This window comes from Cervus elaphus, chromosome 7, assembly GCF_910594005.1.
Source record: "Cervus elaphus chromosome 7, mCerEla1.1, whole genome shotgun sequence".
Taxonomy (NCBI): Eukaryota; Metazoa; Chordata; class Mammalia; order Artiodactyla; family Cervidae; genus Cervus; species Cervus elaphus.
In genome coordinates this window covers 45,623,700-45,636,266 of record NC_057821.1, presented here as the reverse complement: position 1 = coordinate 45,636,266, position 12,567 = coordinate 45,623,700, and the positions used below count along the sequence as shown (strand labels likewise).

Here is a 12,567-nt window from a genome sequence, read left to right as displayed (position 1 = left end):
AACCAGGCCCGACCCTGCTTAGCTTCCGAGATCAGACGAGATCGGGCGCGTTCAGGGTGGTAGGGCATAGACTAAAATATGATGTTGTCATGTTAGATGTGTTTGCTTTTTTAAAGTTGGGACTTCCAGAGATTCAGCTTTCCTGGCTCCCTCCTCCTACGGGTTCTTTATGAGGACGCCTTGTCTAGCCTGTGTACTGTGTCAGCTTTTCATGCTGTGCTCTCAAACATTTTAGATTCCTTTGGCATTTGATCCTAGGAGGCTGATTTCTACATGTAATCATTACTGTCGTCTGCTTTTCACCATTTGTGGTTGCCTAGGCAGAACACTTGGAGAAGGCAATGGCAACCCACTCCAGTACTCTTGTCTGGAAAATCCCATGGACGGAGGAGCCTGGTGGGCTGCAGTCCACAGGGTCGCTAAGGGTCGGACATGACTGAGCAACTTCACTTTCCCTTTTCACTTTCATGCATTGGAGAAGGAAATGGCAACCCACTCCAGTGTTCTTGCCTGGAGAATCCCAGGGACGGCAGAGCCTGGTGGGCTGCCGTCTATGGGGTTGCACAGAGTCGGACACGACTGAAGCTGCTTAGCAGCAGCAGCAGCAGCAGGCAGAACACTGCTGAAGAATGCTCCCGAACTGTCCTAAATTCACCCACCATCTCCTTTCAGCTGGCCTCTCTGGCTGCCCACTTGTTCTTTTATTTACATCATTATTGTCCTGGTACTCTTCATAGTGTACACATTTTCAGCTTTTTGGTTCACCTTTAAACTCCTAATCTTGTGCTGAAACAGCTTCTCTACTCTCCAAGGGTGATCATTTCAACTTTAAGAAGAACTCTGAAGACATTTGATTAAAATCACCTTATCTGTTCCTTTATCAGGTCACCCCTTTCCTCCATCTTAGAGCATTTTGGGGTTTTTTTGTGTGTGGGGGGGCTGCATTGTGTCTTAATTACAGAATCTTTGTGGTGGAATTTGGGATCTGGTATGTGGGATCTTAGCCCTCTGGCCAGGGATCAAACTCATGTCCCCTGCATTGGGAGGTGGATTCTTAACCACTGGACCACCAGGGAAGTCCCCATCGTAGGGCATTTTGGACCCTTTCTCCCATTGTTGCTTCCTACTTCAAGAAGAAAAGTTACCCATCCTCCCAGCCAAGGTCCCCATCTGGCCTCAGTTACGTCTGGGTCCACCTCAATTATCCCGTTGCTCTCTTGCATCCTGAGTGACTCTGTCTCTGCCGGTTCTTTTCCTTCTCTCTGCCAAGATGTGTTTTCTGCCTCTGTCCTCAAGACCAAGCTGTCTAGGCTCTCTCTACATGATCCAGCCCCGAATCTTCTCTCCTGTTCACTTTCATTTCTTAAGCATGGGTGTGCTGTTTGTGTACCAAGTTCTTCTCGCCTCCCACCGGGTTGTTCTTTAACATCCCCCAAACCCTGGCTTCTTTCTCCAGTGATTTTCATTGTCTCCTGTCCCTCTTCGCAGTGACACTGAGTTAATTATCAAGTCCCATCGGTCCCTCTGTGCTCTGTCTCTAATAGCTTTCCTTTCCCACTCATGGTAGCCATTAACTTCAAACAAACTCTGGTTTACACGATTACTACAGTCTCTTGATTGGTTCCTAATGTACCTTTGCAAAGCTCTGTGAAATTAATCTTGCTGAAATCTATTTCATCATTTGATTCTTCTGGTAAATTTCTCCAACCCTTTCACAAAAAAAGGGATAAAAATGGCCCAAAACTTTCATCTATTTTAAGACAGTCAACCATAGTAGTTCTACCATGTGCCAAACAAATTCTGGAAAGAGTGCGAACTTCTTACAGCTTCCTTGTTTTGAACCTGTTCCCCAGCAAACTCTTTTTTGTAGCAGAAAATTCCCCTGTCTGCATTTTCCCACCTGATGCTTTCCTATCCATCTTGAGTTGCTTCCCAATTCTACCCACCCGTGAACTCTCCACTCATCCTTCTCTACCCTTTTCATTCAATAACTATTAATTTAACATCTGATATTTACCAGGCACTGTTCCAAATGTGGGCTTCCCCAGTGACTTGGCAGTAAAGAATCCACCTACAATTCGGGAGACATGGGTTCGATCCCTAGGTCGGGAAGATCCCCTGGACAAGGAAATGGCAATCTATTCCAGTATTCTTGCCTGGAGAATCCCATGGATAGGGGAGCCTGGCAGGCTACAGTCCATGAGGTCACAAAGAGTCGGACTCTTGAAGTAGAGCCCTGAGTGGTGCCAGAGGGAGCCTTGAGGATGTCTGGTGGAAGGGTGTGGTCGGGGGAAGAAGGGCAAACACGGATGCTTGGGTTGCTGAGGACCAGCGAGGGGGCCAGTGTGACCGATGTGAAGGTTATTAAGGGTTTATAACTGAATGAGTAAGTGGTGAGAGGTGAGTCTGGGTGATGAGGGCCAGACTCCGAGGAGTCTTGAATGGCATTGCTAGGATTTTGGCTTTTACTCCATATGACACCAGAAGCCATCAGGGGGTTTTGAGCAACAGACACATCTTCTGCTTCCATTTAGAACAGCCACTCTGGCTCTTGTGCTGAGAATATACTAACAGGCAAAAAAGGAATTGGCGAGCCCATCTGCAGGGAAGGAATGGAGACTCAGACATAGAGAATGGAAATGTGGACGCTGCCGGGGAAGGAGAGAGTGGGACGAAAGGAGAATGTAGCCGGCTTTGTGATGACCTGGAGAGGTGGGGCGGGCGCGGGCTCAAGAGAGAGGTGATACATGTACAATTATGGCTGATTTGTGTTGTCGTGTGGCAGAAACCAACACAACATTGTAAAGCAGTTTTACCCCAATTAAAAGTAAATTAAAAAAAAAAATGGAGGCACTGGGAACCAGTCAGACAGGAAGATGGAGGCAGTTTGGACTAGGATGGAGGTAGCAGAGGGGTGACGTGTGACCAAATTCCATTAATATTTTGAAGGCACAGTCCTAGCCACCCAGCAGTCAGGTGGTCACCCTACCGTTCTGCAAGCTCACCGCCCTCGATGCGAAAACAAGCCTGTCTTGACTGTTTCTTTTTCTCTCCTATTACAGGCCACTATGTCCACGGCATTTGTATCTATGGAAACGGAGACTTAAAGTGGTTGATTAATTCGTCAAGCCTCTTTGCGAACAAGTTTGAGCTCACTGCGTACCCCCTCACCGTGGAATGCCTGGAACTGAGGCTTCGAGAAAGAACCCTGAATCAGAGTGAAATTGCGATACAGCCCAGCTGGTATTTCTGATCCGCTGCCACTCAATGTCTGAAGGGAAATCGCCCCTGGGAAGGACAGCCTTTCTTTGGGCGAAAAACTTTGCCTGGGTTACATGAACAGTCTCAGGGCCAGGGTTACAGCTTCAGGACCTGACCACGTAATTACACGTCAGAATGTCCTCTAGACACTGTGAAATGTGCTGTCAGGATGCTTGCTCGGTGACACTGGCCCTTAGGCCACTCTGGCAGTTTCTTGAGGTTCACTGCTCTTTCAGGCTCATGTCCTGATCTGTGATAAATTAAACTGTCGTCAGATCTCTGCATCAGATCCTCATCGTAGACAAATGTTCTCATGAAAAGGAGATTGGTAGATAATACTATTTAGGGAAATAAGAATCAAGTTTCTCTGAGGAAGGAATCTTTTATCACAGATCTGTAGCCTCACATGAATGGACTCCCCCTGCTTTTTGCTCAGCTGCATGTCGGCATACAAACTGCTTTCTGCGTAACTCTCCAATCTCCTTTAGAACTTGAGCTGCTAGAACTGAGAACTCAGTCTTGTTCCTGAGTTTCAACAGTAGCATTTTCAAGTTTCCTGTGCCTACAGTGGTTTGTTTTTTTTTTTTTTTTACATTCGGTATAGAATGTAAAGTCATTCACAGGAGACCAAATTTAAGACAGCAGTCACTGCCTGCTACTTCAGTAAAAGATCCTCAGGTAGTTCGCTTCTTGAATATTTGTGAGAGTGTCCTCTGATTCCCTCGTCCATCATTTTCCATTGAGAACATGGAAAAGATCTCGATGAACGAAGAAATTTCAAAAGGGGAAGTGCTATTGCATGCGCTTGACTATTTCAGGGTAAATCACTTCCCTTTTTTGCCTCCACCCTGACCAAAGTGGGGCTTCCCCCATGGCTCACTGATGAAGAATCTGCCTACGATGCAGGAGACACGGGAGATCCGGATTCAATCCCTGGGTCGGGAAGATCCGCTGGAGAAGGAAATGGCTACCCACTTCAGTATTCTTGCCTGGAGAATCCCACGGACAGAGAAGCCTGGTGGGCTACTGTCCATGGGGTCACAAAGAGTCGGACAGGACTAAAGCGACTAAGCATGCACATACCTCTGAAGTGATCTTACCTGCAAAACGGAGACCAAATTCTACCCCATGAGCCTTTAAGGAGTCCACAGTGTTCTCTGGGTAACTTTGCAGTGCCTGTGGGGGTCATAGGAGTGCCTGGATTTTTAAAAGCTTTCAATTGTGGGAGAGCCTCTTTGTCACTTATCCTTTGTCCCATTCATCCATCCAGTCCATCAGTAAGTATTTCTTTGGTGTCTATTATACACCAGACACATGCAGAGACAAGAAGAAGTGAGAAGCTTTTTCACTCTGAAAATCTTGGCAATAATGCCATCATTGGAAAGAGAATCTTCTAGAACTCCAGAGAATCTCACAGAGTGTATCATCCCCCCGGCTCCGGCCACCCCACAAGGCATGTGGAACTCCCCTGACCAGGGATCAAACCCGCCGCCCCTGCAGTGAAAGTGCGGAATCCTAACCATTAGACCACCAGGGAGTGGCTGTATACAACCAGAGTGGTTGTATTTTAACACATTCATGGTGGGCTTATGGATTGTCATATCAGGCCCCAGATATCACCAATTACAAAGTGATGTCTAAATCAATAAAGAGAATATTCCGAAGAGAGAAGGGAGGGAGGAGACAGAGGCCACAGTGATTGTTTTCTAGGCATCCTGCTTTCTCTTTGACATCTCAGGGCATTCAGGTCTCACAATGCTCTTGCAAAACTCATACCATTACCCCCATCTTGCAGATGAAGTGACTGAGGCTTATAGAGGTTGTTAGTAAGCATGAGGAAACGTGTTCTCTGAGAATCAGGCTTCTCTTCCTGGTCTCCTTAGTTCAATTTCCTAAGGTGGAGCATCTCGAGAAGGTGAAGGGAAGCCATATTTAGCATCCGAGAATGGTCTCAGTCCTGTCACGTCAGAAAAATGTGAAGTCTCCTTTTGTATCCTTCCAGTTCCTTGATATTTATTTATTCTAATGAAAAACAGCAACTACAACTAATGATACATTTAATCCACGTAATGTTACTTTTTCTGCAATTGTGCCTGTTGAATGTTAATCATATTTAACTTAAGGAAGCCCTTAATCATATTTAATGACCTTGAATTTAATGACTTTTAATGATTTTGAAGTAAAATCTGTCTTTTTTCCTGTTGCCGAGAGAGATGGAAGTACACCGGGTGATGAGAGGTCAAGGGGTAGGGAACACACCCAGAGCTAAAGGCAGAATTTAAAATCACCTTTTTTTTTTTTTTAACTTACATCACACCACTTGAGAAGAGGAATGCTTTACACTGGATCTTTCTCTTGTAGAAGAAGAAATCTTTTGGAATAGAAGATGTTTACATGTCTGTTGTTGGTCATTTGTTCTGTGTCTTAAATTACTTTAATGTTGGGAGAGTTTAATGTTTGGACTAGTGGGTTTCTGCGGGCCCATGGAGATGCCTTGAAAATTTTGTTTTTGATGATGTTCCATGTTGTTTTCTTGGAAATAAATTAATATATTGTTTTCCACACTGAGGACTGTTGTACAGCTTTATTTGATTGGTATTTAACAAGACGATCCTCCCAGCATTGTCTTTCTTAGGAAGTTTTATTTGGCTGCGTCGGGTCTTAGCTGCAGCCGGCGGGATCTTTTGTCGTGGCTCCTGGACTCAGTAGCCATGGCACGTGGGCTCAGCCGCACCAGGACACCTGGGATCTTAGTTCCCCAGCCCGGGATCGAACCCGCGCCCCCGACATTGTAAGGGGGATTCCTAAGCACTGGACCACCAGGGATGTCCCCCTCCTAGCATTTTCTAAAAGTACACAAGTAAATACATTCATGCAAACATATACCTGTCTAAAAATGCCCATCCCACTGAAAAATAATGAAGCTTTCCCTTTGTGGAGTACTGGAGAGGATAACTGGGAATGATAGAGACGAGAATACAATGGAAGCTCAGTTTCATTTCAATCGGGATTTTAAATTCAAATCTGAGGCAGGAGGAAGTTATCTCCTATACATGCCTCCTTTATTTATTTTTTTTAAAAAACAAGGTACAATTTAGGAAAAAGACATGTTGATATTATCTTAATTATTCAACCATCAAATGCCAAAGTTTCTGAGCAGTCTTTCAGTGCTGTTTGGGTAAATGAATATTTCCTCTACTAGACACATGGAAAATGATAGAAATACTAAGGAAAATAACTCATCAAACAATATCCGATGCACCATTTTTTAATGCATAATATTTTAAAACGAAAGTGAAAAATATTTCAAACTACAAAAACAAAAATATGTGCTCATAAAAAATATTTTGTGGTTTGAAAAATATTTAAAGCTACAAAAACAAAAATATGTGCTGTATATCATAGGAAATACATAAATCAACTATAAAAATAAAATATATAAATATATTTTCTAAATAAGTGTTTCCCAAAAATAGAAAATACATAAACCCCAAAATAAATACAAATATTTTCTAAAAATAGCAAATACACAAATCAACTCCAATACTTTGGCCACCTGATGTGAAGAGCTGACTCATTGGAAAAGACCCTAATGCTGGGAAAGATTGAGGGCAGGAGGAGAAGGGACGAATGGGGATGAGATGGTTAGATGGCATCATTGACTCAGTGGATGTGAGTTTGAGCAAACTCTGGGAGTTGGTGATGGACAGGGAGGCCTGGCATGCTGCGGTCCATGGGGTCGAAAAGAGTCGGGCATGACTAAGTGACTGAACAACAAATCAACTATACTTCAATAAAAATTTTTAAACATGATTTAAATCAATAAGTTAAAAAATAGAATACAGAAGAATAAAATATGATAAGATAAAAAATGAATTAATACAGAAGGATATAGGATAAAAAGTGAACTCCTTTCTCCAGAAGGAATCACTCTTTGGTGTCACGGTCTTTTCAGTATGGTAATATACACTCAGATGTCCTAGGGCAGTGCTGTCCAAAAGAATCTCTGCCATGCTGGGAACGTTCTATATCTGCACTTTCCAAAGAGAGTAACACTCATACTAGCTATTGGGCACTTGGAATGTGGCCAGTTTGACTGAGGAAATGTTACTTATTTTATGTGACGAGTGGCTGTTGTACAGCACAGTTCTATAGCTACACAACCGTTATGTACCTGTGCTTATTATACTGTGGAAATACAAAGACACACAGACTGGCTTTTGGTTTTTTGAGTTGATTATATAGATACATAATAGAATTACAGCTTTCTGTAACTTGCTTTTTTGAGCCCTTCAAAACTAAACTGTTTTTAGAATAGTTTTTCTTTTTTTTTTACTTTCTCGTTACACCATGCAGTTTAGATCCTTGCTGAGGGATCAAACCCACACCCGCTACAGTGGAAGTGTGGCATCTTAACCACTGGACCGCCAGGGAAGTCCCACATGGTGAGATTTTAGGATAGCAGTCTGTGCCAAGTGGGAAATGGGAGCCGAGATCCATGTGAACAGACTAAGCAAATAACTGGAGTTTGGGAACACTGGAGTTTGGAAGTCTTCCAGTTCAGTAATGCCAGAACTACACATTTTCTGTTATGACTACTCCCCCTTCTGGTCAGGATGACCGAGGTCAAGACAATGGGAAAGACGCTGGAGGTCACGCTCCCAAGGCCAAGTTCTGACCTTAGCAAGAGGTCTGCCAGTGATGGCTCTGGGAGGAGGAGGAAGGCAAAGAGATGATGCTGACTGTGCTCACTTTTCAACACCTACAAGGTTTGAACGTGGTGGGTTTCCACTGTGCTGTCGGGAAGATTAACTGGGGTGAGTCCTGCTGGGAGCCCAGGAAGTCTGACCTACATCGTGGGAAGGATCCTGGGGGCTGTAGTAGACAAGGGGGCTGAATGGTCTTAAAGGGATTTCCCAGGGGGCGCAGGTAGTAAAGAATCCGCTTGCCAGTGCAGGAGATAGCAGAGACACGGGCTCGATCTCTGGATCGGGAAGATCCCCTGGAGAAGGAAACAACAACCCGCTCCAGTGTTCTTGCCTGGAGAATCCCATGGACAGAGGAGCCTGGTGGGCCTCAGTTCATGGGGTCACAAAGTTCAGTTCAGTTCCGTAGCTCAGTCGCGTCCGACTCTTTGTGACCCCATGAATCGCAGCACACCAGGCCTCCCTGTCCATCACCAACTCCCCAGAGTTCACCCAAACTCATGTCCATTGAGTAGGTGATGCCATCCAACCATCTCATCCTCTGTCGTCCCCTTCTCCTGCCCCCAAGTTGCCCCCAAAGCATCAGGGTCTTTTCGAATGAGTCAGCTCTTTGCATCAGGTGGCCAAAGTATTGAAGTTTCAGCTTCAACATCAGACCCTCCAATGAACACCCAGGACTGATCTCCTTTAGGATGGACTGGTTGGATCTCCTTGCAGTCCAAGGGACTCTCAAGAGTCTTCTCCAACACCACAGTTCAAAAGCATCAATTCTTCGGCGCTCTGCTTTCTTCACAGTCCAACTCTCACATCCATACATGACCACTGGAAAAACCATAGCCTTGACTAGATGGACCTTTGTTGGCAAAGTAATGCCTCTGCTTTTTAATATGCTGTCTAGGTTGGTCATAACTTTCCTTCCAAGGAGTAAGTGTCTTTTAATTTCATGGCTGCAATCACCATCTGCAGTGATTTTGGAGCTCCCAACAATAAAGTCAGTCACTCTTTTCACTGTTTCCCCATCTATTTGCCATGAGGTGATGGGACCAGATGCCATGATCTTAGTTTTCTGAATGATGAGCTTTAAGCCAACTTTTTCACTCTCCTTTTTCACTTTCATCAAGAGGCTTTTTAGTTCCTCTTCACTTTCTGCCATAAGGGTGGTGTCATCTGCATATCTGAGGTTATTGATATTTCTCCCGGCAATCTTGATTCCAGCTTGTGCTTCCTCCAGCCCAGCATTTTTCATGAAACAAAGAGTTGGACACAATCGGGAGCGTGCACACAGACACAGACACACACACCAGGTTCTTCCGAAAAGAACCAAAGTTCAGAAACCAACAGCTGCGTCGTGTGTCAAACGTAAAAGTGAGCCTCAAGCATGTGATAAGGAGTTGAGGCTATTAGGTGAACCACTGAAAAAGTGAGTCAAAGTGGAAGTGAATTATTTATGAGCTTCGGGCTTTTTATTTCCATTAAAGTGAATAATCAGCAAGCTTCAGGGCATCAACTGTACAGAAGGCAAAACGGAAGGTTTCTGATGCCTTTCCAAACTGTCTTATTTTAAAAAAACTTTATAGACTTCAGAGAAAAGTTGCCAACATGGTATGAAGAATTTGTGTAGACCTTTCACTCAACGTCTAAGGTTAACGTCTTACAAAATCAAAGTTTAGTGATCAAAACCAGTTTAGTTTGGTTTTTAATTCTGTGCTGGCTGTGTGTTGAGAGTTGGAGCCGGGTGACTTTTACCTTTGTACTGGACAGACCAGATGGGTAAGGCGTGTCCCAGTAACATGGAGGGCCTTCACATTAAACCAAATGATGGAAACAGACTAGACTGTTCTCAAATACCATTTCCTGATGAAGATGGTACTATGGAAAGGAAACGTCTGGACTTCCCTGGCGGTCCAGTGGTTAAGAATCTGCCTGCCAGTGCAGGGGACACGGGTTCCATCCCTGGTCCTGGAAGATCCCACATTCTGAAGGGCGCCTACTGAAGCCCTTGCACCTGGGAGCCTGTGCTCTGCAACAAGAGAGTAGCCCCACTTGCATCACTAGAGAAAGCCTGAGCGCAACGAAGACCCAGCGCAGCCGTAGATAAGTAATGTTTTAATTTAATTTAAAAAAAGAGAAAAGGACAAGTCTGTATATTCTTTATCTAGAGTATGGGAATGGGATAAAAGAAAAGGATGGGGAACAGAGCAAATCCACAGCCAGAGCACAAAGAAACCAGTGGGGAAAGCAGCAGGGTAGAACAGTAAACCGTGTCCTGCAGATCGCAGATCGCTGGCTGGGAAACTCTAGATTCATTTCCTTAGGCTCTGACTAAATAAGTGTAATGGGTCGTGAAGGACGAGGAGGGAAAGCACCGATGACTGCCAGGACCACAGATTGAAACTCTGGTTCTTGACGGGTATCTCTGAGCAGGTGAGGCGTGATAACCCCACGATCAGCACTCCACGGAGGCTTTCACAAAGGACCCAGCAGGAAGCCTCTGAATTAGACTTTCCACCTGCATGGCTGGCTGTGTATCAGATGACTCAGTGGAAGAATGATGGCTTAAAAAGTAACCACAGTCGTTAACAGATTCTTTGGGGATAATGACCACAAAAAGCAACGGAGTGACTTAAATAGGGACAGGCTGGTAGAGAAATAATTTGAAGGCATAGGAAATTTACTGATGCTGTAGTCATTACCACCTATGGAAATTTTCCTATCTTGGTAGGGAATCAAGACATTTTTCCAAGGGGTGGGGGTCATCTAGGCTAATGCCATTTAAAAAGCTTCCACCAATATAAAATGGGGGTAAAGAAATATTGCTGTGTTTATGTAGGATTTTTTTGAGCTGGAAGCTTCCACTCATTCCTTCATATATATATATATGTATATTTAATTTTATTTATTTTGGGTTGTGCTGGGTCATCTTGCTGCATGGGCTTTTCTCTAGTTTCAGGCACTGGGGGCTACTCTCTAGCTGCAGTAAGTGGGCTTCTCACTGCGGTGGCTTCTCTTGTTGCGAAACACTGGCTCCAGGGCACGCAGCCTTCAGTAGTGGTGGATCCCCGGCTCTAGAGTGTAAGCTTAATAATTGTGGCACACAGGCTTAGTGGGTCCGCAGTATACGGGATCTTCCCAGACCAGGGATTGAACCCATGTCTCCTGCATTGGCAGGCAGATTCTTTACCACTGAGCTATCAAGCAAGCCCCCTGTATTTTTTCTTTTTTATGGCTGCACCACGAGGCTTGTAGGCTCTTAGTTCCCCAACCAGGGACCAAACCCAGGCCCTAGCAGTGAAAGCACAGAGTCCTAACCACTGGACCGCCAGGGAAATCCCTAGACACGTTTTTTAAACATTTGCCTTTTGATTTGTATGTAAGATGGATGTAAGTGAAACAAACTGGCTATTTCTTGACAACAAATATGCAGGAAAACGTGGATTTGTGGTCACTTTTCTAACGACAAATATTGACTCTCGAAATTCACATTTTTGCCGTGCTCATTTGTGTCTTTGTCACACCCCTGTCAGATCACAGTGTGATCTTTTTGTGTGCTCGGCTGTGTCCGACTCCTCGGGGCCCCATGGACTGCAGCGCCCCAGGCTCCTCGGTATGTGGGACTCTCCCGGCTGGCATGGAAAACAGGATCAACTCTAGGGGCTGGGCCCCCCTGCTGGTCTCCCCTGGGGTCACTCCCGGGGGTACAGTCAGCGGATAGCCTGAGATGTCAGGTGAGTGAGACTCTGTGCTGGCTCTTTACCAGGGCACCCCAGTTCCCTTCCACACGACCTCTCATCTTTAGGTTTGAGTGGGTTTCTTGGCACGATGGCAGAAGTGCTCCGCAAGAGTAAAACCCCAGAGTGAAAGTGCTCATCAACCCACACACTGAAGCTGCAGAATGGTGTCTCTGGGGGTCCACGTGCTCTGTCTCAGAAGGCTGACAGGCTGCTTTGATCAAGCACACTTTTTCCATGCTGAGGACTCAACTGTCTTCTATCATCTAGTGCTCTCATAGGAGAGCCTCAGGGTCTGGCGATGGAGATCAAACATCTAGTTCTAATCTACGTTTTTCTACACCAGATGCAGGTGAGAAGGCTTGCAGTGTTTGTGAACAGAGGAAAGCAGCAAATCATTCTATATATCAGAGTAGCTAATGCCACCATCAGTTTAGGTCAGGCCCATGTCATATTAAACCCATTACCTCCTTTTTTTTCATATAGTTTTATGTAGTTGATTTACAATGTTGTTTTATAGTTGATTCACAATGCTGTTTTAGGACACATATTTTCAAATGCCTTACAGCGCAACCTGGTCTAACTTGATAGTTCTGTGACCTCTCTTCTCTGTTGTTACTGTTTAGTTGCTAACTCTTGTCTGACTCTTTTGTGACCCCCATGGACTATAGCCCGCCAGGCTGCTCTGTCCATGAGATTTCCCAGGCAAGAGTACTGGAGTGGGTTGTCATTTCCTTCTCCAGAGGATCTTTCTCACCCCAGGGATGGAACTTGAGTCTCCTGCGTTGGCAGGTGGATTCTTTACCAGAGTCACCAAGGAAGCTGGATGTGACCTCTGCTGGCACCCACATAATACAACACACTTCCAGAAA

General features: G+C 44.9%; 1 protein-coding gene across 6 annotated transcripts in view; it reads left to right on the top strand.

Annotated features, from left to right (window-relative positions):
* GCNT2 (glucosaminyl (N-acetyl) transferase 2 (I blood group)) overlaps positions 1-5,829 on the top strand; it is an 88,761-nt gene extending 82,932 nt beyond the window's left edge. For all 6 annotated transcript variants that reach the window (XM_043908565.1, XM_043908563.1, XM_043908564.1 and 3 more), the window contains one exon: positions 3,063-5,829. In XM_043908565.1, the coding sequence (XP_043764500.1) occupies positions 3,063-3,253 (191 nt within the window). In that variant the 3' untranslated portion in view covers positions 3,254-5,829. The remainder of the gene's footprint in view (positions 1-3,062) is intronic.
* The last annotated feature ends 6,738 nt before the right edge of the window (positions 5,830-12,567 follow it).